This window comes from Oryzias latipes, chromosome 4 (genome assembly GCF_053564925.1).
Source record: "Oryzias latipes strain Hd-rR chromosome 4, Olatipes_Hd-rR_3.1".
NCBI lineage: Eukaryota > Metazoa > Chordata > Actinopteri > Beloniformes > Adrianichthyidae > Oryzias > Oryzias latipes.
The window spans coordinates 11,602,462-11,628,472 of NC_136240.1; the positions used below are offsets into that span (position 1 = coordinate 11,602,462).

The 26,011-nt window shown below is 37.7% G+C and overlaps 5 protein-coding genes across 6 annotated transcripts; 2 read left to right on the top strand and 3 right to left on the bottom strand.

Annotated features, from left to right (window-relative positions):
• The first annotated feature begins 1,509 nt into the window (after positions 1 to 1,509).
• Positions 1,510 to 7,591, top strand: ctbs (chitobiase, di-N-acetyl-). 2 transcript variants are annotated; one of them, XM_078945800.1, is made up of 7 exons: positions 1,510 to 1,627; positions 3,372 to 3,510; positions 3,596 to 3,804; positions 3,887 to 4,058; positions 4,162 to 4,259; positions 6,056 to 6,217; positions 6,554 to 7,591. In XM_078945800.1, the coding sequence occupies exons 2-7, from the start codon at positions 3,423 to 3,425 to the stop codon at positions 6,740 to 6,742; spliced, it is 918 nt and encodes a 305-aa protein (XP_078801926.1). In that variant the 5' UTR covers positions 1,510 to 1,627; positions 3,372 to 3,422; the 3' UTR covers positions 6,743 to 7,591. The 2 variants fall into 2 exon arrangements, with proteins under 2 accessions (XP_078801926.1, XP_023809914.1); XM_023954146.2 differs by having other exon boundaries at positions 1,531 to 1,789.
• On the bottom strand, positions 7,040 to 13,642 carry spata1 (spermatogenesis associated 1). Its single transcript, XM_023954145.2, has 13 exons — positions 13,515 to 13,642; positions 12,219 to 12,290; positions 11,969 to 12,075; positions 10,804 to 10,921; positions 10,594 to 10,647; positions 10,140 to 10,506; positions 9,289 to 9,442; positions 9,158 to 9,218; positions 8,981 to 9,056; positions 8,779 to 8,904; positions 8,516 to 8,691; positions 7,321 to 7,419; positions 7,040 to 7,204 (listed from the first exon to the last, which is right to left on the bottom strand). The coding sequence occupies exons 2-13, from the start codon at positions 12,279 to 12,281 to the stop codon at positions 7,091 to 7,093; spliced, it is 1,515 nt and encodes a 504-aa protein (XP_023809913.1). The 5' UTR covers positions 12,282 to 12,290; positions 13,515 to 13,642; the 3' UTR covers positions 7,040 to 7,090.
• Positions 12,990 to 14,092, top strand: LOC111947358 (guanine nucleotide-binding protein G(I)/G(S)/G(O) subunit gamma-5). Its single transcript, XM_023954148.2, has 3 exons — positions 12,990 to 13,174; positions 13,279 to 13,440; positions 13,654 to 14,092. The coding sequence occupies exons 1-2, from the start codon at positions 13,100 to 13,102 to the stop codon at positions 13,402 to 13,404; spliced, it is 201 nt and encodes a 66-aa protein (XP_023809916.1). The 5' UTR covers positions 12,990 to 13,099; the 3' UTR covers positions 13,405 to 13,440; positions 13,654 to 14,092.
• Positions 14,093 to 14,783: 691 nt separating this feature from the next.
• On the bottom strand, positions 14,784 to 22,594 carry rpf1 (ribosome production factor 1 homolog). Its single transcript, XM_023954147.2, has 9 exons — positions 20,226 to 22,594; positions 18,997 to 19,053; positions 18,831 to 18,911; positions 18,649 to 18,744; positions 17,307 to 17,460; positions 16,854 to 16,936; positions 16,535 to 16,716; positions 15,158 to 15,284; positions 14,784 to 15,027 (listed from the first exon to the last, which is right to left on the bottom strand). The coding sequence occupies exons 1-9, from the start codon at positions 20,475 to 20,477 to the stop codon at positions 14,986 to 14,988; spliced, it is 1,074 nt and encodes a 357-aa protein (XP_023809915.1). The 5' UTR covers positions 20,478 to 22,594; the 3' UTR covers positions 14,784 to 14,985.
• LOC101173852 (deoxyribonuclease-2-alpha) lies at positions 21,716 to 25,584 on the bottom strand. The gene is made up of 7 exons (XM_004067867.5): positions 25,313 to 25,584; positions 24,710 to 24,804; positions 24,469 to 24,631; positions 24,306 to 24,387; positions 24,071 to 24,229; positions 23,803 to 23,994; positions 21,716 to 22,811 (listed from the first exon to the last, which is right to left on the bottom strand). Exons 1-7 carry the CDS (start codon positions 25,322 to 25,324, stop codon positions 22,447 to 22,449), a joined length of 1,068 nt encoding a protein of 355 aa, XP_004067915.1. The 5' UTR covers positions 25,325 to 25,584; the 3' UTR covers positions 21,716 to 22,446.
• Between the last annotated feature and the right edge of the window lie 427 nt (positions 25,585 to 26,011).

Below are 26,011 nucleotides of genomic sequence, written 5' to 3' on the forward strand. Positions count from 1 at the left end.
GAACTTGTCTGCAACAGTACTTTTCTCACTTTTTTCCCTCTCAGATCTATTCAGAATTTCAGAGGGTGGCAGTTGGTTGATGTTCTAAGCTCTGGAATAAAGGGATTTAATATTTAAAGCTATATTTGACAGTGGATAATTGTACATTGTTGCAAATAATTGCATTTATTTATATATTTCAATATTGTTCTATATAATGTGATTGTTTATGTCTGTCTTCCTGTGATGGATCACCATTTCTATGAAATTGAAGTACAAAGAAAAATACATAGGTGGAGCGTTGGGGGTGCTGCCAGTGATGTGATTTAAAGAGTATAACTGGTAAAAGCAGCGCTAATCCATCAGGATTCCTTCTTGGAAAAAGTGAAAGACTATAAGAAATGTGAATGACACACAAGTATAAACAAAGCTTGTGCCTTGCGTTGATAGATGAGTTTATGACAAAACAAACACCACTTGTGAAATATAACTTTACTTCAATTACTATACTTGTAGGGCAAAAATTTTTTTTTCAATCCGACTAGATTACATAAACTACTAGAAATTAAAAAAAAAGAATAGCCCAATTTTTTTTTTTACTAAGGTATGTTGAATAAAGGTTGCTTCTGGAAGTTTTTTCTTTCCCCATAATTCAAAATGACGTTTACTTCTGAATTGACCGTTCAGTTTGCGATGTGATCGTCCAGTTTGAAAATGGATTATGCAATTCAGAATTCAATATGTATAATTACAATTCAATCTTACATTTTTAAAATAAATAAATAAAAACAAAAATGACAGACTATGAATTGTTTTCAATTCACTTTGAAGCAACTGAATAGCGGTTTGTTTTTTTTTTGGGGGGGGGGGGTTGCATGTTCTCCCCGTGCATGCGTGGGTTCTCTCCGGGGTCTCTGGCTTCCTCCCACCGTCCAAAAACATGCTTCATAGGTCAATTGGTTAATCTAAATTGTCCCTAGGTGTGAGTGTGAGAGTGAAGGGGTGTGTGTTTGTGGACATTCTACCCTGCGACAGACTGGCGACCTGTCCAGGGTGTCCCCTGCCTTCGCACACAAGTGGCCGGGAGGGATAGGCTCCGGCAGCCCCGTGACCCCGAAAGGGAAAAAACGGTTAAGAAAATGAATGAATGAATGAATGAATGAATGAATGCATGAATGAATGAATAGCGTTTTAAAATTGTCAGGTGCAAAATGCATTTTCAAAATTGCAAATGGAATAGTCAGTTGAAGGTCGTTTTAAATTGTGGGTGAAAAAAATAAAATTAAATACATTTGAAGAACCAAATTTCCTGTTTCTGGCGAAGATGAGGAGCAATATTCTTCCTCATTCTCTCAGTCAGGAATGTTGACTTAACCAGAAGTTAAGAATCAAGAACCCGTGTGACCCCACGGCACATCTGCAGTCTTTAGTTTGTGTCATCTTTTAAGGGATTGTGTAAAAATACATTAATATTTTTTTAAAAAGTGTCTGGAACCGAGTCACGAGTTTTCACACTCAGTGCGCGCCCCCGCGGAATCAGGAGCGCTTTTGGTGCAAAATCGCTTTTTGTCACTGCAGCTGTCAATGCGACCTCTGTTGTCCCATCTTACTTTCCGTACAAGAGCTCACATGACTGTCCGGTTTATAGGTGAAACTTCCTTCTCAAATTGTTCAAAGTTTTCTTTTTGTTCGAACAAAAATGCTCCTGGTGTTGTTGGTGCTGTCGCTGGTGGCGGTTCGCGGGTCCAGCAGGTGTCCGTGTGTCCGACCAGAACTCTGCCGGCACATCCAGGAAGAGAGAGACTTCGAGGTGAAGTCAGTCAGCTGATTCTGTTTACCTTCAGGGGAAGAAATGTGGTGGAATGTTTAGGACTTTGCTGTGATGAGTGAAGGGCTGGTTACATTGTTTTGATTTACCTTTGTGATTATTGTATTTTAATAAGACATTAAAACAATATTTGACCATGTTTGCTTAAAGGTTCTGAGATTTTGAATTCACTTCAGTGGAATTAATTATCCACTGTGGAGGTTTTTAAGACAAAAACTTAAACGCATATTTGTAGTAAAGCTTTTACATAGTCTTCACTTGTCCACAAGTTTTCATTTAATTTTATACATCTTATTAACAATTAATTAGATCTGTTTTGATCGTACTGGTGATATGTGTATGTGTTGTTGTTTTGTTTCTTTTACTTTTATTTTATTTTTTTTGACGTGTTTTTATTTGTCTTATTGTATTATTAGTGGTAGTAGTATTTTTTTTAACTGTGTTTACCATTTTAACTACTTTTTTTATCTTACTAATATCTATTTTATTATGGGAAGCACCTTGAGATGCTCTGTAGCAGGAACAGTGCTACACAAATGAAGTTGCAGTTAAAGGACATAAGAGGCATAAAGTCTAAACAAATTCAACATGCTATTCAACCCTGGAGAACCCAACAACAATTTTCTTCAGGGCTTTTAAAGTTCATTGAATTTGGTTTTTATTTGTTCACTTTGGAGAGCAAAAATCAACTAACAGCAGGCAAAAGAATTACAAAAAACAAACGCACCATAGAAAAAAAATGACTAAGAAAACAAAGAGCAAAATTGGACTGTGGGTTCTCCAGGCTTAATAAAAATCAAAATGTTATTTTAAAAAATATAAGAAAGTTAGACAATAATAATTAAAATGCTAAAGAAATATTGCTTGTTTTATACTTTGAATTGTTTTAACCTTTTTTTCCCCATAGATTTTGATATAGTTTGGTGTTTTTAGACATGAAGACTGATGATCTCCTGGGTTTCAGATCCTCTGCTTATTTTTGTATCTCCTCAGAAACATGAACTGAAGCTCCTGCATTTCCTTTTTCTGAGCTATATTGTTTGCAGATTTATTTTCACAGGGTAGTTACAGAAATGAGTTATTTACTGATATGATTTTCAGTAGTACTTCCACTATTTTTGAAATCGTGTTTGTAAGGTTTGGTTGTCTTGCAAATATAGTATTTTATTCATTTATTAAGTGATGTAATAATGGACTCATCTCCAAGGCCGTAAAACTGAATCCAGGACATTCTTGTTAACTAACTCCTGCAGAATCCAGTTCTTGAGAAATAGTCATTCCTATGTAAACCGTTTTTGAGGAACTGAAAAATTGCTGCATCACCTTTTAAACAGGATCTACAGGTGCAAATTATTTATATTCCTGCTGAATGACATAAAATATTCTAATTACTATCAATTGCTCTCTGTGTTTATGAAGAAAATGTGATGTTACAGTGAATTAATAATATATATATATATATATATATATATATATATATATATATATATATATATTAGACACCTATAAATAGATAACCTTGCACTTTTTTACACTAGTGTGTATTTTTCTGTTTTTTTTTTAGGTGTTTGTCTTTGATGTGGGAGGAAAGGCATGGAAATCCTACAACTGGAGCATGGTGACGACCTTGGCGATGTTTGGACCGTATGATGCTGAGCTCATGTGTCATGCGCACTCTAAAGGTGCACGAGTCGTCCTCAAAGGTGAGATTTCCTCAGAGCAAAATCTTTTTTAACATGAAAATTTATTTTAAATGATCTTTTTTTTTTCATTTGATGGCAAAAATAGGGGATGTTCATTTGTCTTCTATTGTGGACAAATCCAACAGAACAACATGGATAACAGATCAGGTCAACCTGGCCAAAAGACAGTTCATGGATGGCATTAACATTGATATTGAGCAAGCAGTGGATGAAGGCTCGCCAGAGTACTACGCCTTGACAAATCTGGTCAAAGAGACCACTGCAGCCTTCCACAAGGAAATCCCAGGTTCCCAGGTGAGGGGAATTTTTTGGTCACATGAAACTGCTGATGTACTCCTAAATCCCTACTAGTCGTCACATTTTTCCGGATTTCTAGGTCTCCTTTGATGTTGCCTGGTCACCCAAATGTATTGACAAGCGTTGCTATGACTACGTGACCATCGCAGAGTCCTGTGACTTGCTTTTTGTGATGTCATACGATGAGCAGAGCCAGATCACCGGGGACTGCATTGGCATGGCAAATGCCCCACTCCTCCAAACACTAGAAGGTTAAATGTTCAGATTATTAATAACAAGAAGAAATCAGTCCTCTGTTGCAAAAATGCTTTTTAACTTTCAGAGATTCTGTTTTCTTTTTTTTCATTTTTTTAGCCTATCAAGAATATATAGACCTGAAGATTGATGCTAAGAAGCTGGTCATGGGAGTACCATGGTATGGCTATGACTATCCCTGTGTCAACCTTTCCCAGGTACAACGATTTTTAAGTAAAATGCAACAGAATAGGAAAGTAACGGACTAGTTTCATAACTGTATTTAAAACAAAATGTATTTAAATGTACCGAAAACTACAATTCCCAGAGCCCCACCCCTTCACATTTGGTGTTATTGAAAAGCTCCAAATGTCCTCTGTAGATAGTAAAGGGAGTTAATCCTGTAGTATGGAGCCGGTGGGAGATTTTCGGGTTTAGATTTTATTTGAAAAATCTGTCCAAAAAGTCAGTAAAGTTGCAACTGCAGCGACTTCAAAAACGAAAAGTCGTTGAGAGGCCGATGCTGGGTCCGGTTATTGAATGAGGCGCTCAAAACCAGGAAGCATAAGGAAGTGCGTATTTTGGAACTCTTTATTACTGAACTCGTGATATCGTGATCCAAAAGAGAAAAAGCAAAGAATCAAGAAAAACCGCAAAAGCGGTCAACAAAAAACCCGGCAACCCAGCTCACCCTCCCCTTCCATCTTACACGGGGAAAAACCACAGGTGAGATGAAATCAATGTCTCCGTCCACAAACATGTGACCCAGTAGGTGATTACCTACTCAATGACCGCCAATGATGGGATTATCAAAACATAAAAAAAAACTATATTCATTCACCCTAATAAAAACCACAGTTAATTCATGGCAGCTACAAAATACACATAAAAAGCAACAAGGAAACAGACAGATGAGATCATGATCATTCAGGCAAGGAAAATAAATAAAAAATACAAATCTAAGTAAATCATTGTCATAATTGTGATTATATAAGTTTGCTTCCTCCCACTCCCTTTCGAGCAATGAAACTCCTGTTGACAAACTTCATATTTAATAGTCTCATGTGTCACATTCTGTATTCATAAGTTTTTGTTTCCATTTATGAGTAATTCATTATTTACATGCATCTTTAGATGTATTTTCCAATCAAGTCACGACTTATTATTCTAAGTTATATATCTGTGCATAAATGCATGTTTCTGCTGTTTGCTTAGTTTAGTTTGATTTTTGTTTTTGTCGCTTAAAATAAACAAATCCAAATTCCAACACACGTTTTAAAAACCTCCCCTAACTTATTTTATTGGTATGTCCCACAAAGAAGGTAACCAAAGATACCAGCTGAACTTTGCTATCCTATTATCTTGTTCTTTTGTCTGAACTTATCACTTTGTTTTGTTAAAATAATGCACTCATTCCCCCCTTTTTGCTGACCATGTCACCAGCAACACAGAAAACAGTCCAAAAGTGAGCCTGTTGCACCTCTGCATTAGTGTTGAGCATGAACCAAAGTCTCAAGCTGGGGAATTAGCGCCTCAAAAACCTCCTTTTTAAGAAGAAAAGAAAAAGAAAATTCCCCACTGAATTTCTGTTTTTACAGCTACAATGTGTCTTTCTATTGCTCAACAACAAAAATGTTATTCCTGCAGATTCTGACGTCTAGAATAAATCTTTTTGTAAAGAAAAAGAATTAACATCCAGTCTGGTTTTGTGGATGTGAATTTTATTAGGTTTAAAAGTTTAAATCTGGGTTAATAATTAGGATACTACAAAAATATGTTATTCTCTGTGTTTAAATACATGCACACATACCCCCTTTCTTTTAATAACCTTTTAATTTTGCCCAATACTTTCAAGCAGCAAACAGCTAATTGAAATATTCAACTATTAAATCAACTTCTATTTGTTTTTTAGGTCTTGACTGATCTGATGAGATGCAGAAAACGGTTTAGCTTGTTATTAAATGTGGAAAAAAGGTTGTATTGTCCCTGCCAAAGCATTTGTCTTCCTTTGCAGAAGGGCGCTTGTTATATAGAGAAAGTTCCTTTCCGCGGCGCTCCCTGTAGCGATGCTGCAGGACGGCAAAAACCATACGAGTGGATCATGAAGCAGCTCAACAGCTCCATGTCAGGAAGACTGTGGGATGACGAGCAGAAAGCTCCCTACTTCTATTACAAGGTGCTTCATTTTACAAATTCCTAATGAAATGTCGATTATGCATTTATTTTAGAAAATGAGCTGAAGCTTTATTGATATTGCATTGGGAGAGTTAACTTGTTGGGTAGTCTCGCATGGGACAATAATTACAAAATACAAATAAATGTGCAAAAAAAAAGAGTAAATGTAGTTTTATTTAGAATGGTTCTAATTGTTTAAAAAAGTCAACAAAAACACACAGGAATATCTCATAAACTAAATTTGAAAAAAAAAAAACCCACAAACATTGTGATCCACTTCTTTACAGCCTTTTCTGTGAGGAAAATGTCTTTATTTTTCTGTTTCCAATCTTTTTAGGACCAGAATGGACAAATTCATCAAGTTTGGTACGATGATCCACAGAGTATTTGTCCCAAAGCAGACCATGCTAAGGCTAAAGGCCTGAGAGGCATTGGCATGTGGAACGGCAACATTCTGGACTACAGCCACGACCCTGTTGCCATGCAGCAGACTGCAATGATGTGGAACGCCTTGTTAGGATGCTAGCTGGGATACGGTGCAGCCAGCTGGAAGAATTTACAAGATCCAGAGAGAACCATTGTTCTATCTGCTGCCAGTCCTTTTGTAGCAGTAATGGGTTGTGGTTTGCCTCCATAAGGCATTTGAACCAGCTCCTGCCTTTAAACGCAGTAGCAAATCAAGTCTTCCAGAAAGATTTATTTCATATGATTTGTTCCTGAAATGTTTCATTTTCCAGAATCACTCATCTAAGAAGTGACACTCCATGTTTTTTGAAATATTTTTATGAAAGATCAAAATGAGGGGAAAAAAAGTCAAGTTATAAAAACAACATGGAGTCTGACAGAAAATCCCAGTTTGGAATTTTGTTCCACATCAGATGCTTTGAACATGCAGCCCAGTCCATGCAGGGTCTCCCTTAAGCTGACTTTTCTTCTGGAGCAGCTCCGCCTTCAGGGCCTTCAGCTCTGCAGCAGCCTGCTTCCTCAACTGCAAATTAGAAGAGAAAACGTCTTTTCACAAGCACATTTAACGATAAATCACCTTTCTAAATTGTCACCCATTTTCAAACGATGGTAAAGGTGTTGAAGAAATAAATGTCTTACTTTGATCTCTGCTACCAGCTTCATCTCTGCATCTTCTACTTTTCTCTTTAGGTTGTCAATCTCGTAAGTTTCCTTCATGATTAGAACGGTGAGCTCATTCTGAAAGAAAGAGATCTTATTTTTTTTACTTTTTGATTAAATCTGTACTAACAAGAACATAATTATTGTTGTTTATTGCAAATTTGATTTTCTGAATATGTTTTAAAAATAAAAAAAGATATTTCAATATGCTGTTTTTGATGGATCATAAAATTAAAGTTTCTAAATAAAATGCTTTTGTTTGTGGTCATTTTCATCTTTTTACTGTCATCTATGGAAGTATTTATCTCAAATAAATGTGAAATTTTCCTCTGATTTGGCAGTAATTTTATCATATTTTTAGCCTCTTAGAAAGATCGTAAAGTAAGTTTTGGCAAAGAAATTTAGTCATGAAAATCTGTTTTTCCTCCTAAAAGACCTAACGTAATTAACCCTTGTGCTATCCTAGGCACATTAACGTTGGGAGTTGGGTCATCTAGACCCACTAGACAGTGCTCTGAACCTTTTTTCTTCAATGATTTGTGATCTTCACTGGTGTCCATGGATTACATGAAATCTTTTCCCCTTTATCCACCTTTGTCATGGTGGGGAGAACATGTCAATGCAAGGGTGGGGTCATCTAACATAGCACAAGGGTTGAAATGACTTGCTCTTATTTCTGAAATCTAAAAAAAAATCAGTTTGATGTTACATATTTCTTTTTGATTTAAAAAAAATCGATTTATAAAGAGGATTTTCTGTACTCTTAATAAGGTTATCTGAAAAGTGTGTATTCATTCATTTTATTACTCTAAAACAGGTTTTTGTTCCCATTCGGGGTCACGGGCTGCTGGAGCCTATCCTGGCCACTTGTGGGCAAAGGCAGGAAACATCCTGGACAGGTTGCCAGTCTGTCGCAGGGTCACAATCACACACCCATTCACTCTCACCCTCACACCTATGGACAATTTAGATTAACCAATTAACCTACGAAGCATGTTTTTGGACAGTGGGAGGAAGCCAAAAAACATGCAAACTCCACACAGAAAGGTCCCCCATTGGTGTTCTGTTTCATGTCCCCCAGCTGGGACTTGAACCGTGCTGCCAGGCCTCAAAATTGTGTATTTGGATGCAAAGACTGTAGTATTTTAGTCAGTAAAAAGTGACTGATCCTGACCTTCAGTGAGGATCTCCCCTGTCGCCTCATTTTCCCTCTGCTCTCTCTGGCCTGAAGCTGAAGCACCAGTTTGTTGTAAAACGTCTCCATCTCCTGCCTTAAGTTCTTCAGCGTCTCCTCCAGAGGACCTGTGGCCTTCTTGGTTTCAAAGAATTTCTTTTTCCAGCAATTTCGTGCTTGATTGTTTGTGAGAAACAAGAGCGCAATGGATTTTTGTAACTCCTGGATCTTAGCTATAGATGTAATTCTGTAGGGCCTCCAACCTTGGTTCCTGCGATGGCTGCTCTGAGCCAACAGGTCCTTCCCTTTCCGTAGCAACTCTTGTTTTGTCCACTCCAGCTGCTTCCTCTTCTCCCTCACTAGTTTGATTTCTTCAATTAGTCCTTCTCCTTGTTAGAAAAAAAAGGTTTTAAAATAAATAAATGAACGTTTAAGTGTAAAAAGTTGATGTGTGTGAAAACTCACTGTCTGTGTGAAAAACTGGACCACATGTTGGAGATTCTTTGCTGCAGGAGGTGGATCCACTGGACTTTTCTGCCTCCTGTAAAGACAGAAATTCAGCAGCAAACTTTATCATGGTGTCTTAATAAATCAAAAAGAAGCCAAATTTTCCACAACAGTCTCCTTCTTTTTATGCTTTACCTCAGATGTTAGTTTGTGTTTTATAGATGTCACGGTGTGGGAGTCTTTGGATTTTCCAACTCTGCAAAAGAGCCATTCATTTTCTTTTTCTTAAGAATGAATATAAGACACGTTCAGGTGTGTGACAGTACCTGTCTGCGAGGGAGGAGCCTGACTCCCTCCACTCTGGAGGTTTAGCTGCTCCGGAGCGTCCTTCCCTTTTGAGTTGCCTCTTCTTCATGCAGCCTTCATCTCCGTCTGCCAAGAGCTTTATCTGGGATGAAGAAACCTCACATCTTTCTACAGCTAAAAATGACATCCAAACAGATTCTTTTAGTTTTCCAAATACTGTAGATTTGATTGACATACTCAGATTTTGTCACCAAGAGGCTCTGTGGTTAATGTTTAATTATTTTTATTTAAATATTTATAATTCTGTTAAAGTACATATTTTATTCTACTATTTTAAAGTAGGGAGAGGTAATAATTTAACTCTGAAAGCTAAAATTCAAAGCCCACATCAAAATAGTGTTATTGAAATTTGACAGTGCACTAAGCTTATTAAAACTGTGTATCCTACCTGGTGATGCACTGATATAAAATCCTGATTTAATACAATAATGTTGACAGTTTCAGTCATTTAGAATAAACTTTGTGTGCTTTAGAAGAATTCTTAGTTTAAATCATGTTTAAGTTCTTTTTTTAAATAAAAAATTGTTTAAACAATATTGGACTAAACTGAATTCTTAGATGGTAAGATGGAGGCATTCAGGTGTAACAGCTATGCAAACATCTAAAAGCATTTTTCTGTCAAAATGGATTTAATTTTTATATACAATGGATAGATATATAAGTGTCTGCTCCTGGGAAAATCCCAGATTACTAGATTTGTAAAATAAGGAACTACAAAACCTAATTTCAGATTTATTAAAAATAAATATTCTTTGAAATTGGACCAAATCTTAGATTATTTGACAGAATTCCAACTAGGATTGATTGAAACCTTCTTTCAGAGAAACCATCTGCAGCTCCCTTTGATTGGGATGTTTCCATGAGTAACTCTCTTCTTCTGCTTTCCCGATGAAGCGCAGAGCTTCCTCCTTAGTCTCTCTTTCTGAGGAACTGCAGCTCTTGTCATCTTCCTCATCCTCCTCTTCTTCAAGTTCCTCAAATCTGGGCAGTGGTTTGTGGAAACAATGGGGGAATTTCACGAGTTCCTTGGGCTCTGTTGGTGGGCTGCAGACCTTGGGAGAGTGGGAATGGTTCTGCTCCTCTGTGGAGCTGCTGCCGGTGTCCAGGCTGAAGGACCGCGAGCAGGAGCTGCCATCTGCCTCCATCGCTGGCAGCAGGTAAAGCTCCGGCTGTGCTGCCTGCCAACAGGTGACAATCATTTGTTATGGAAGCTGAAAAGGTGCAAACAGTGGAAATTTGTGCAGAATGTGAAGCAATGTGATTACATATGGTGGGGCAAATAATTTCACTTTCAGTTCCTTCTCCTGGTTTCTTTTGACCTGTAAAAGACAAGCATTGGGTTTATTGGGAAGGAAGCACAACAATAAAACCTGCAACTCGCCACTTTCCAAACATTCCCTGCCTCCCTCAATGGTCTGTAAAAGAAGAACAGCTCTCAGAAGAAAACATGCACTTTACTGCCAGCTTGCACTCACAAGAGCCAGACTGCGACCCACACATTTCAGGAAGGAGTATTTATTGGTGCTCCTGTCACCACCAAGATGGGTGTCCAGCTCAGTCCTGAGCCGTTTAAGGGTGAGGTCAGGGTAAGCTCTACAAAATCAAGGGTGGAAAATTACAAAACACAAACAAAACCCAGATCTTTCCACTTTGTAACCTTTATGCTATCCTAGGCACTTTAACGTTGGGAGTTGGGTCATCTAGACCCACTAGACAGTGCGCTGAACCTTTTTTCTTCAATGGTTTGTGATCTTCACTGGTGTCCATGGATTACATGAAATCTTTCCACCTTTATCCACCTTTGTCATGGTAGGGAGAACACATCAATGTAAGGGTGGGGTCATCTAAGATAGCACAAGGGTTAAAGACCCATTCTAATACAAATTGTGTTTTTAATTTGTTCTTGTTGCCTTTTTCTGATGACTGAGGACGTATAAAAAAGTATCTTTATTCATATCATGAATCATGAGCAGATGAAAAAATTCCATTTGAAAAGGATTATGTAAATACGGTCCAACAACTCACAGGTGAATTTCTAATGAACTCCTGCTGCTCTGCAGGAACTCTGTCCAAGAAAACCACACAGGTTTTTTTTTTTTTTGTTTTTTTTGCTGAAGACTGCATACTTATAATTAAAAGACCACTGGCAGATGATCAGAGTGAGACTAAAAAAAAGAGATACTACAAAAATAAGTATTTAAAGCTTTTATTTCAATTAAAACTTGCTTTGCTCTGATGACTTGAAGTTGAAACAAATACTTTCATCAGTTTCAGACCATTGTAGCTACTTGGATCAAGCACATTTTGCGTCTTTCCTACTCTCTCCCTGTCCATATGGTCTGTTGAACACACAGGATATCCACCTTTCTTCTTTCCATCATGATGGATGACTCTCTTCTTTTTCCTGTCATTGACTCTACATTTAAAGGTCTCAGTCTAATTAGTCCTGTATTTTCTCCTTACGAACAAGACTTCCTACTCTAGTTAAACTGGACCACGGCCAGTCAGGGACAAAGGTTCTTTCTGTGATAGACATAATTGATTTTTTTTGTACAACAACATAAAAGCCCCTAGCAACACTGCTACATTACAGTTTAGAATAGTAAATTTGAATCAGACATAAAAAAAAAACTGTTTCACCTGATGAAACCAGCAGATATGAAGCTCTCTGAGGTTTCAGCTGGAACTTTATTAAGTTTCACATTCCACTGATCACCTGGCACACACAGCACATGCAGCTCCACAAACTAAACACAAAGACAGCACATTTCACTAAGCCTCATTGCCATGATTTAAGAAAAAAAAGTATTTTTGTTCTTAGCTTATCAGATTTTGTACATGTCTGTATACAAGCGCTTTCTGCTAAAAAAAAAAAACTTCCTTGGCATACCTTGCAACTGGTCGGTCTTCTGTCGTCTTCTGTGTGTGTCATTGATTCATCAAACAGCTCCATCAGTCCTTCCTACAAACAAAAAATAATGATAATAAAATAGCTTTTCTATTTATTTGTCGTGTTGTGGTTTTTCGTGTGCTTCTGAGCCTGCTGGGGAGCAATCTGCAATAAAATCAAACACTCAGTTGCCCAGAGAAGTTCTGTTTTATGAGAGTGCCAGCAGTGGTTGCTCTGGTGCCTGCAGAAGGTCTTATCCATCAATTTTTCTGTAGTGTAAGACATTTTTATATATTTTTTTAAAAATATATATTTTATTTGTTTAAATAAGCTGTCAGAACCAGCACTTTTTTTAAACTTGATGTGAAAAAAAATCCCACCTCCTTTTCACCGCTAGAGGGTGCAATAAATAGTTTTATAGTGATAAAATGTTGCTTTAAGGTACCGTAGGATTTTACGGTTTTCAATTCCAAACTGACACGATTTCATCGCGTACTGGTTTAATTGTGCAACTAATACGTTTACTCCTAAACATAACTCGTCTATTTAAATGTGTTAATAAATTTTACGAACTTAGTAAACAACCAAAAAATTTCAGAAAAAAAGAAAATAATTAACTCCTCAACCAAAAGTCTTATTTTACACTTAAGAAATAAAAATTAATTGCTTTATAGTAAGTGCAATGACAAACAAATACGTTTCATTTCTCATTGGCGCTAAAAACAATTACCAACATTTAAAAAATCGAGAGGTGGTCAAGAAAGCCCAAATTTCCCACTGTTATGTAAAGGTAGCAATAGTTGAGGACGCCTAACCGGAAACTCATTTGTTTAGGAAGTATTTTGCGAACTAGCTCAAATAAGTCTTTCCAATAAGCAATAATGGCTGCCAACATTGTCACAATGAAGAAAATTATCCAACAACTGCGTCTTGAAGCCAGCATAAACAGAGTAAAGGTACAATTTGAAGCCGCTCCGGTTGGTTGTCGTAAATTCTTGGTGTTTGTTTGTGTGTAATAACTCCGCCGTTACTCGGCGTTATGGCGGCTCTGCCTCCTCAGGTGTCCCAGGCCGCAACAGACCTCCAGCAGTTCTGCCTCCAGAATGCCCAGCACGACCCTCTGCTCACCGGCATGTCGTCCAGCAACAACCCGTTCAGACCGCAGAAAGTTTGCTCCTTCCTTTAGTGCCGCCGGGCCGAACCGAACCGAGCCTGTGCTGCCGTGAGTACCAAGAAACGGGTCCGAACTTTAGCAAACAAACAATTAACCTCTTTAGTTTACTGGTAGTGATTTACCGAGTTTAAGGTTGGCAAGAAATGGCAAAGTACAGTCAGTAAAGTGTGAGTCAGTTTTCTGAAATAGAATCTGGAAGGAGATTCATTCCCGTTATAGTTTCTTCTTGTTTCCTGATGATGTCCATCCTTCCTTCTGCAGGCTGAGGAAGCTGCGGTTCTTTGAGGATGGGGCCTCCATCCTGGACTGGAACGGTCTCAGGACTGTTGGCCACATTACTAACTTAAGTCTTTTTATATTTTATTTGTATCATTTGAAACCTTTGTAGATTCATGTGGGGTTTTCAGAAGATCCCGGCTTATTTTAGGACCACTTACTTTGTTCACAGATGTGCCTTTACAACCACACTAGCTCCAGTTAATCAAAGTATTTCCATGTTTTAATTTGATGCTCCTTTGTTTAAAAAAAAAAAAAACAGCATTATTGGCAGTAATTGACTCGATTTACTAAACACCTTGTACACGATGTCTTAATGTTCTGTGTGTTGTTGGCTTATGGTTTAGATTCTTTGCTCTGAAACTTTTAGGTCGTTGTGCCCTTCAAGCCTTTAAGATCATGCAATAAAGTAAGACTTTGATTACCTGTTGTCTGTTTTGTAATTGGCTGAACAGGCTGTCTAAATATGACAGCTATGCTTTTTAGAAAATCCATAAATATGAGGGATGCAATAGTTCTTTCCCAACTAATCAGTTCAGGGTTTTGTTCCGGTTTGATATGAATTGTGTAATGCAAAACTTCCAAATAACTAAACTTTGGGGGTGAAAATCCATTTTAACCCTGGTGCTATCTTAGATGACCCCACCCTTCCATTGACGTGTTCTCCCTACCATGATAAAGGTGGATAAAGGTGGAAAGATTTATGTAATCCATGGACACCAGTGAAGATCACAAGTCATTGAAGAAAAAAGGTTTAGAGCACTGTCTAGTGGGTCTAGATGACCCAACTCCCAATGTTAAAGTGTCTAGGATAGCACAAGGGTTAAATGTGCTAAAAAAAATGACAATTGTTTCACTGTCCTCACAATTTAGTTTTTGATCAAGAATTGTGTCATCCTTTCTACATTGAAAACAATAAAATTATTGTTTTAACTTCTTTTTTTAATCATTTGTGTTGAAGTGAGCGTTGAGGTTCAGCGCTAAAGACATTTTCCTTCCATCAAGAACCCTGCATCTGCATGTACCTTTAAAATATATATATATTTGTGTCCACTGTATTCTGATTAAATATTGTGAAAACTGAGACCACCAACTTAAGCTCAAGCACAGTCATGTTGTAACAAGCAAAGACATTTTATGGACACTTGCTGCAGAGAATCCTGAACAGTCAGAAGACAGACATTTGGAACAGTCTTCTAAAATCTCTAAAGACTGCAGGCCAACTAAAAAAAGAAAAAAATATGCAAGCCAAAAAATAATAGGAGTAAATCAGTTAATGAATGAATAAATCTTTGTCTGGAATAGCAGATTTGGAAATTAAAGCTGAAACTTCCGTCTGCAGGCATCCATCTCATGGCGCTGGAAAACAAGAACATTTGTGTTTGAATCAGGAGAAAATAAAATTAGGTTAAACACAAATAAAATTGAAATTTTTTTGTAAAAACAACTATTGCTAATAAGAAAACCCACAAAGACTAAAGGCTCCTACCTTCAGCACCCATTCATATTCTCCATACTTTGAATCAAAGGTGCCTTTCTGAAGAGATCTCAGCTTGAGAGTGAAGCGAGGCCCCAGCTCCTGAATGCCCACTTTCTTCTCATTCTTGAAGATATACCTGCAAAAACAATAAAAAAGTAGATGTAGATAGGGAGGTAGATTTCATATAAAGCACAAAACAAACCTTTTCCTTTATCCAACTGGAATGAGAATCCAAAATAGAATTTAAAGGAGAAAAAAGATCCTGCTGGATTTTTGTGAGAAACTATAAGAACACAGAAAAAGGAGTTTTGTGCTTCGTTTGGACATGAACTACTACATCTAACTGCTTTGTTTACGACACAACCCCCCCCCCCCCCCCCCCCCCCCCCGGTGTTTTTAAGCTAAACTTAGTTATCAGTTTGGACACCCTATCAAACTACTTAAAGATCCCTAACCACTCTGATCAAAATGATGTTTTAACATGTTCTTCTTGACATTTTCTGATGATGGAGGGCATATATAAAGAAAAATTAAGCTTAAAATTGGATTTCTGAGTGTTTTTTTCATTCAAATCATTGTGAACCAGGAGCAGATGAAAAAAATGCCGTTTGAAAAAGCTTATTTGAGAAAACGACGCAGGTTTTTTGAATTCGGCATAAAACGGCATTATCATTAAAAGATCACTGGGAACGCTTTGAAAATAGATCAAAAGAATATCAGAGCGGGTCTTTAAAATGATTTCAATGTAAATTTCTGAAGTGTCAAGGAAAGCCTGTGTTAAATAAATGCTAAAATCTGTTTAGGGCCATTTCTATTTTCACTAAATGGGCGATACCACACTAAAGATTCAATATTGTCTTTTGCATAAATATTTAATACCAGTTATGATACTAATTACTGATTATTTTCTTTTTATTTTTTTCTCAAGCATATTATTTGTAATCCAAAAAAACAAATACCAAAAAAAATCTGGTGGGAAAACAACTTTAACCCTTGTGCTATCTTAGATGCCCCCCCCCCCCCCCCCCCCCCCCCCCTTACATTGACGTGTTCTCCCTTCCATGACAAAAGTGGATAAAGGTGGAAAGATTTCATGTAATCCATGGACACCAGTGAAGATCACAAATTAGTGAAGATAAAGGTTCAGTGCACTGTCTAGTGGGTCTAGATGACCCAACTCCCAATGTTAAAGTGCCTAGGATAGCACAAGGGTTACATGTGCAAGGTTAAAAATACAGAACCATTCTTTCTGAAATCACCAACTGCTGCCGGGCTGTGTTACTAACGGTAACATGCAAAACTCGGGGCTCCTCTGATTATGTGAGTACTGATCATAAAGCTTTGTACAAAGGTAATGCGTACATTTGCAGTGTACAGACTCTTTACCTGTGGAATCGGAAGAAGATAAAATCTCTCTGGTTGTGGAAAGTCGCAACCTGTCGACCGACAAAGTTTGGGTCTTGAGGAAAAAGGGCAGCGAATAGCCGGGCGATGGTGTGTCCCAAGCGGGTGGAGAAGTTATTGAGGATCACTTCTGGTGAGTGTTCAGTCGGATCTTTACCTCGCCTCTATGGAGAGACGGAAAAATCATACAGGAGGTTTCACGGCGCTCGCTTCATTAAAAGAACATTGCAGAGATTTGGACAGAAGCGTTTTCCTGAAGCAGCTTTAAAACCCGTGTGGCCTCCAATGTGGTTCTACTTGCCTTTATCTCCTTGCGTAGGCGAACACTGCTGACCTTAAAGTGTGCAGTCGGTCCATCTGGAAGATGGCAAAGAACCAATCCGTCTAAACGAAACCGTTAAAGGTCATTTTCACGACAAGGCCGAGTGCTGAAGCTTCAATCTCACTCCAGGTTTCATCAGAAACGGTTGTGAATATAAAAGAAAGTGATTCACTTAAACTACGTTTTGACTTGAATGGGAAGTTGCATGTTGTGAGAAGATAATCAATGAAATCAAGTTTAGAGGCAAAAGCTCCCTAATAGTCTTTAAAATCAACTAAAACTCATACTTCATCCCAGAATTTAACCAAATTTGACATATTCAGACTTTTTTTAATAGTACAAAACAGTAAAGTTTTGCCAGAATCTATTAAATTAGCCTTTCTATTCATTGGAGGCATTCTAATCCTCTGATATTGACACTTGTAAGGATACTGGGCACAAGGCGATCTTCGTTGACGACCATTAGATATGTGAAGTTGCGGGCGACACACTGGGGTATGATCTTTTTCAGGGCCAAACCTCTTCTGTAATAAACATGGGCGTTTGGGATCACTGAAGCCAGCTGCTCACAAAATCTCACAGTTTTCTGGAAGAAACACATTAAAGTGCGCTGAGCCACTACAGGTCAAAGGTCATCAGGACAAGAAAACGATTCACTATAGCTGCATTTACACTGCAGGTTATGATGCCCAAATCCGATTTTCTGACTATATCCGATTTTTTTAACGACCCGCTTACATTATCTTTTAAAAGTGACCCATATCCAATTTTTGCATTTACACTATACAATGCTGACACTACCAAACGTAGACGTTCTGAGGACTACGTAAATGAAGCAGCATTTCCACCTCCCGTGGACCTGAACACTGACCACACAAATTAAAAAAATTATCAGCTAGTAGGCCCTTAATAATAATCACAACAGTAATAAAAGGACATTTAGAAGATGCGTGTTGGTCCAAATGGCGAAACCCTCCCCTTTTTGTTGTGTGTGACTGCGGTTGTCATGGAGGCAACACAGCAACGAAAGGAGGAGCCAGGATGAGGCAGGAGAGGGGATGCGCAGGAGAGGAAAAAGGAGGGCTGCTCGGCCGGCTTATGTGCTCTCTCTTCATGCTTTGATCCAAGCAAAGAAATAAACGGCTTCTTGCCTGTTTCAGAGCAACAGTGTCCCGCTTGATTAGTTACCGTTTGCGTCCCACCCGGGACCGGACCGGAAATAACAGCGGTTTCCGACTACACTCTGAAGCCTGAGGCTGAAAGGTAACACACTGATGGGGCTCCAGTTGTCCTCGAACAGCAAAATCAGCGCACAAAAGCACCTATAATAAGTCATGTGATCTCAGGTGGTGGTGTCCTGAGTTGACGTCACTGACGTACGTCTCGCATTTACTGGGGAACATCCGATTTGTCTGCTTACATGGCACACGCAAATGCACATATCTGATTCGTTTCCAATTTATTTACACATATGAATGAGGCCTGAATTCGATCTGAGAAAAATGGATTCCATGCGGTTTTTCCTTCTTACACGTTCACCGGTCATATCCGATCTGTGCCACATGAGAGGAAAAAATCGGAATGGGGTCACTTGAACCATGCAGTGTAAATGCGGCCTATGAGGAAACACCTGGAAAAATCTGCAAAAATATCAACACAAATGCCTAGTGCTTGTTTTTTAACTGTGTTTTGTTATCTCAGTAATATTAGCAAAAATGCATGAATATAAATAAGAGAAAACAGCATTACATTTCTGAATTTTTGATCCACTCACCCCTCTTGGTCTGTCTGAAGTTGTGATTAGAACTTGTGGATTGGTTAGTCGGTTAAAGTAGGCAGAAAATTCATCGGTTCCTTCATCAAACGCAATCTAGTAATGACAAAAAGAAGATGTTGCTTTGCAGTAACAAAATTATTATTTTTAGCAAAAAAAAAAAAAAAAAAAAGAGTCCACACCTCTTCATCTTCAGGGTCAACTGTTGTCTCATCAAACACTCTCTGGTTTTCTATCGTCTTGGGGACTTCCTTTGGTGGCGCCTGCAACGGGATAAATCAAGAATATTCTTACCAATATTTTTCAATCTTTTTCATGAAAGAAGAAAAGCCACAGAAAAGGCCTCACCTTGTCACCTAAAGCCGCTCTTTCTTTCTTCTTTTTCTTCCTGAGTTGCAGTTTTTGCTGAAAGAGAATCACAAACAACAACATTAGGAGTAAATTCTAAAAACAGTGCAAATCAACAATATTTTAAATTCCTTGCTTTGTACACATTTTGCAGACATTAAACGGGAATTTGTCAGAAAGTAATTTGAAATCGTAAAAAACTGAAATATGTTACAACAGGTAATATGTTCTATACTTTTCTGAAAACCAACTGATTGAGAATAATAAACAGTTTAATGATTCTGCTTGAATTTTTTGTACCGGTACTTGTCTCATACTATTTTTACATGTTTGAGGCCTATGTATCTCAGTGGTCCTGTGGTAGAGTGTCCGTCTTGAGCCTGTAACGTTGTGAGTTCAAATCCACAGTCGAGTGATACCAGAGACTCCGAGTGCCTCACTCAGCACTAAGGGGTTGAATTGGGGGTTAAAGGACTACATGGTGTCTGGAGCTCACTCCTCCCACAGGGGACGGATCAAATGTCACTTGTCCAGATGTGTGAGAAACAATGAAAAGGTAACTTTAATATCTTTTTCAGTGGGCATGAACAGTGCTACCTGACTGAGGCGCTCCATTACTGACCTGATTTGTGATGACAACGGCATGAATAGGTGTTGGCAATCCTTATACTGACCAGCTAATGTGGCGGCAGGAAAGTTTAGCCTGTCTTTAAAGCATACTTTACCCCTCTGTGGGCTTTTCCTCTGTGGTCAGAGAACAACAAATCATTTCTGCTAAAGATTTGCACAGTCTAGTGAGGTCTTGTGAAGGAACCACGCTAGTGGAGCATCTTGTTCCATTTATCTAAATTGTTGTTTTGTTATTTTATATACAAATATTTAAATTAAAATGTTACATAATTAATAATATATATTTAAACTGGATAGCCTTAGAATATGCTAATTTTTAGAGTGATGAAAATGGAATGATTGGGGATTACACATATTGTTTTATGGTGCTTTTATTTTGTAAACTAAAATGCTTAAATCAAACATGAATAAGAAAAATATTTGGCAAAAAAACGCTACAAATATCCGTCTGTGTTAATCTACATGTTACGTTTTTTATTTGTACAGGTGAAACCAGATTACAATAAAAATGTAGATTGAAAAAGTAAAGCAATGTGCATTAGTGTAAATCCTTGGACTCCAGCTGGACTTTCTCTGTCAGATCTATAGGTTCGCTTCACCTTTCTTTTCTCCTGCTTCAGCTTCATGAACATCATATGTCTCCGCTGCTTGTTTTTGATCTCAGAAACGCTGAAGGTTGGAGGAAACGCAGCCGAAGACTCGCCGTTTTCCATGATCTTCTCCTCGCTCTTCTTCTCAACCCCGGCGCTCTCTCCGTTTTCCGCTTCACTCACTCGTTTATTCCCCGCCTTTTTGTTTTTCTTTTTCTTAGATTTTCTTTCACTGGTCACGGGAACTTCATTAAAATCCATCTTAAATCAGCTAACTGTGTTTGGTTTTTTTTCTCACATGTGCAGCTGGGACAGTCGGACTCTTCTTTCACTTCCGGGAAGTCTGTCTATTTACTTCCGGAAACCATGTAAACAAGGTAAGGCCGCTGATATAATTATAGCGCCCTCTACTGGCAAAGAGGTAGAAAGTAAGAACTGTAATACAAACATTAAACATTAAACATGTAATACATACAAACATTGAAAACACAAACATTTTCAAAAATATCTCATACATTGGAAAAACCATGAACTGACTCCTCCCATCACTTAGAAAGAACTTCTAAACTCTATGAACGTATATTTTTTTTAAATAATGGCTTCAAGAAAATACAACAACAGCAGACAATGAATTTGGTTTTAAGAGCAAGTAAAGCACTAATATTCGCATTTAAGCACTTAAAGGGATCAAGAGTCAGTATCACAAAAATAACCACAATGTGTATGTGCTCAACATAATATTAGACCACTAATAGAAATAAAACACAAGAATTCAAATTAGAATTAAGTTTAATGAATGGATGTATGAGTGGATGAACAAGCGCCCCCCCCCCCCCCCCCCCCCAGTCTTTGGTTACAATTCTGCATATCCTTTAGTTGGAACACAAACAAAGACACATCCTGACTGTAAGTAGAAAGGTTAAGGCTTCTTTTAAATGTGAATGCGGATCTGTAAAAAACGCACTTCATTCACACCATTTTCATGATATTGCAGTGTATACAATTTTAAAAGCAAGAGTGTTGACTGCTGCTACTCACAAAATGAGCTAAAACAAATGGCTGAATCAGTTAATCAGCTTTTAAACTACAGGAGGAACCAGGAGATCTGATCTGTGACCAGATCTGAGGGGACTAGACAGCTTCTGGTAAGTGAGCTTCAAACCCAACAACAACAATAATAATAATAATAGTTTACCCGAAACTAAGGGGTAAACTGTACAAGCATAAACATAGAAATACTAAAGAGAAGTGTAAACCAACAGTGTGAATACTTGATTGCATTCACACAGACACAGTTCTGTCAAGCCGTTGACACGTTCAGACATATGTGTACTCTAAGAACAAAGTAAATATTTGTAATTTTGTTGTTAATTCAAGCGAGATTTAGGATTTTTAAAGACCCACTCAAATGGAAATCGTGTTTTTGGTGTTTTTAACATGTTCTTGTGGCATTTCTCCCAATGATGGAGGACAAAAAGAAAATTAAGAATAACACTACATTTCTGAGCATTTATTTATTCAAATGTTGCTCCTGATTTAAATTGAAAAATTGAAAAAAATACTATTTGAAAACAATTGTAAAAAATCATGATAGTTAGCAAGTAAATCAAAACATTTCTATTTGTATAGCATTTTTTTTTGCATAATTAAATCCCAAAGTGGGGTATAAAAATAAAAGACAGCATGAAACTCTTATACTAACATCAACTAAAAGCTTTTCTGAATTAAAATGTCTGTTAATGAAAAAATGTAAAATGGTTTAGGTACCAAGAAAAACGTTGAAAATTGTTTTCCTGTTTTTTAAAAAACAAGAAGAAAGACAATGCCATCACTTTGAGAGAATAAAATCTTCTGACCACAATTCTTTTTAATTCTTTTTTTATTTTATTCTGTTTTTTACTGTGAAGCACTTTATTATTTTTTATTTTGAAAGGAGCTATGTAAATCAAGTTTATTATTATTATTATTATTATTACTATTATTATTATTATTATTATTATTATTATTATTATTATTATTATTATTATCATTATTATTATCAATCTATGAGGTCTTAATTTAGCAAATCAAAAGCACAAACTCCTAATATGAGATGAGCTTTATCTCTTGTGCTTGTCAAACAGGAAGTAGTTCAGCAACTGATGATGATGAAATCCCACTCTATCGTATTTTAAGACATTCTGACAGCTTGATCAAATCTAAAATAGCAAAAAAGGGTTTTCACATCATCTCACAGTTCTCTCTTAGAAGCAGTAGAAAGGGTTTGACAAGGTTCATACGCAGAGATCGTTGACCTGAAAGCCTTCGCCACTTCGTAGCTGTCCATGCACAAGGCGCCCCCACCTCTGCCCATCTGACTCGTCTCCCTGTTCATATCAGCCACACAGGTCCAGTTTTCATCTGAGGTCACGCACCATTTGGAGTGATCAACCGTGTCATTGAAGTCACGCTTCAGTAACTTCACTGTTTTCACGTTGTAGACATGATGAGGGATGCTGGAGCTGCAGTTGGAGGCCAAGGAATCGTGCATCTTCCCCCAACTCTTGACATAGAGATTGGATGGCAGTGTATTGGTTATGAGTCCAGAATAAAGATCTGCAGAATCAAAGGAAAGAAAACAGGAAATGATGTCGGTTTCTGCTTTCACTGTGTCCGACAGGGGGTCTTGAAATGATTCATTTTGACCTATTCAATAGGTAGTCAGTGGTTGGAGTTTAACAGTAAAACAAAATGCAGAATTACATTACAGAAATGCTATTTTGTAAAATTCTTTTTCTGTCAAAAATGTTTAAACCAAGTAAAAAAAACTGAAGAGATTGGTCGGTGTAGTTTTCACAGGAAAAAAATGTTCTCATTGTGTTTCATGTAAGATTTCTCTTTGGGATCTCTGCAGTTTCTTTACCAGTTTCTGAGCGATTTATTAAGTGTGTAACAATACATGAACGAGTTGATTTACATTCATATAATCCAATCAGATCGATCTGTCTGAGGCAAGTTGTTAGTTGAATCAACCTATAACATTTTAAAATGGTTTCAAAAGGAAATAGATTTGCTATTACGGTAATTCTTGTTTACTTGTTTGTTTGTATACCTATTCATTTTACACTTGATAATCTTGCAAGAAATAGAAGGAATCTGGAAAACTTCCCCATAACTGTTCAGTATGTATTTCTCTCTGAAACATTTTGGCTTTGAAGTTTTGGCTAAAGATCTATTTCAGATCAGTGAATCAGATCATTCAGAATGAACCAATATCGACTATGAATCGTCTTGGAAACCACATATTATTATATGAATCGAATGGTTGTTAGAACTAATCTTTACACTCCCATGATTTAAAGATCTTCAGCTCAGGCAGATCTTCATACAGGCAGGCCATCGACCTTTTGGGGATTTTATCATTACCGGATAACAAATGTGGAAAATTCCAAAAGAGAAAAATAAATCTGTTTAGACAGTGATGTTTGGCTTGAAAACTGTATGTCGAAGGCATTTTGGCACATAAATCACAATTTTATATTTATTGAATTAATTTTTAAGGTACAGTTAGCATCAAAATAGTAACATCTTTGGTATCAAACCTTACCATCCTTAAAGCGTGTGTATTTTGCAAAACTGAGGAAGCTGTGACCCCCCATGGATTTTAAGTTTGCTACTTTGAACCAGGGTTCCTTTTTTGGGTAACAACTTCGTTGTGCAACGCATTGCAGCTCCATGTGGAACACTTGTGGCACATGAGAGTCAAAAGAATAAGCATGGATGTACTTCAGCTGCAGCCCTGAAAATACATTCGTGTTTAGTTTTGTTCAAACCTTAAACATGAAACAAGCTGGGGATTCATAGGCTTCACCTACCTATTGCTTCAAACTGAGCGTAGGGGAACGTGATGCACATAAACGCTTGAGCGTTTGCGTTTCCACTTTCTGGCCAGAAATTTTGACTACGATAAGTTGGAAATCTTGGTGTACTGTGTGAGAGCCAAACTCCAGTTTGTCTGTCCAACATCACAACCCCTTCAGGCACAGAAAACAGCTTTTTACATGTTTACTTTTGGAAGATTTCAATCTCATTCAAAAAGGGAGAGGGCACCTTTACTGTGGCCAAATGATTTAGGAGCAACATATGGATTTGGAGGTTGATCGTTGTAGAGCAAGTATCCAAAACCTTCAGTCTGAATAAAAAAAAACAAAGATGAAAAACCCATTGAATGTGTGGCTTTCCCTCTGGTGAGGGACAGACTCTTATATTATACCTGTTTGACATAAAAGTCAAGCAGTGGCTTCAGTGTCCACCCCAAACAGCCAGATCTGCTGTCAATTTTCTGATTGCTGACTGTCCAACCGTTGGTGTTCTCATCCATGTATAAATATGACGAGCCATCCTTTTGTGTATTACGCAGCTTGTATAGGATGTACCTGATGGAGTGAAGAAAACATCATTTTCTGAACTTTTCCATGATGCAACGGGAAACGAAGAAAATTAACTCTACCAACCAGTCAACCTCGACTCCATGGTCATTCCTGCATCTCACATCTGACTGACAGCCATGAAAAAAGATCCCAACACTGACAAGGACTTTTATTAACACCTGGAACACACCAAATAGTGGTTAAGATAGAACAAAAGAATGGGGGGGAAAAAACATGAGGGAGTGGGAGAGTTTTAAAACCACTTCCTGGTCGTGTGAGTCAAACGGGCTCCTGGCAGCGACCATGACAGCCTTCAGTGAGCTGCCATGTTGACAGTATTAGAAAAATCAAAATAAAGAAGAAACTCAAAGAATTTTAGACCATTTTTTAAAACATTTTTTTAGATAAATAAATCGCACATGTTCAACTCAAAGCGTTACAAATTAATAGAGACAGTTGACGGGGGCATGTGATTGTCTTTTGGCTGAGAAATTGAATTTTATAAAGGAAGTGTATGTGAAATTTAAATATTTTGGTTTTTTCGAAGTGTTATGATGAACTGCAGTGAATTTGCAGAGAGGTAGTAATATGAAAACCATCTGATTCCTGCAGCTTCTTCAAGTAACAACACCGTATACAATCACTTTACTCTATGATATTTTGCAAATATGTAAATATGTCACTTACACTTGCAGCCATCCCTTGAGTTCAAAGTCTTGTGTTCTACTGCGTTGGTCGGATCACATCAAGCTGGAAACGAAACTAACAGCTACACCTCCACAGTGCACGTTACAGTTTCGGTTCTTATTTAATTTCCAAATTTTGCTCAGCCTGGTAACACGCCTGCTGTAGCTTGTCTGTCTCTGGTGGAGTTTACTTTTGATTTTGAGGAACAAAGCCTGATCACAAACAGGAAACTTTAAGGTACGGCAATCGATCTAAAAGCAAAGCTGAATGTGAAACTCTTTGAAACGCTGCACCCGTTTGGCATTTCCTCTGTATTGCAGGACAGAAGAGCAGAAGTTCTCTCTGAAATCATCTGAATCAGCCTGCTGAACCTGTTAGGCCTTTTTCTCTGCTGAGCAACAGGATGATTTGGGTGTGTGTGCATAACTCCTGCCAGCATAACTTGGATGTAGGCTAGTAAAAAAAAGAAAAACCTGCTGTTTTTGAGTTCAATCAACTTTTTCTCAAGGATCTAAGATGCTTTTCGCAAACTGTTTGGGTGTGAGGGGCTGTAAGCTAGCAGTAGAGAGTGTAGACAACTCAGAGGCGAATCTCCAATGAACTCCCGCCGCTCTGCAGAAACTATGTCCGAGAAAACGAAACAGGTTTTTTGATTCTGGCTAAAAACGGCATCACCACAATGAAATGGGGACGCTTTTA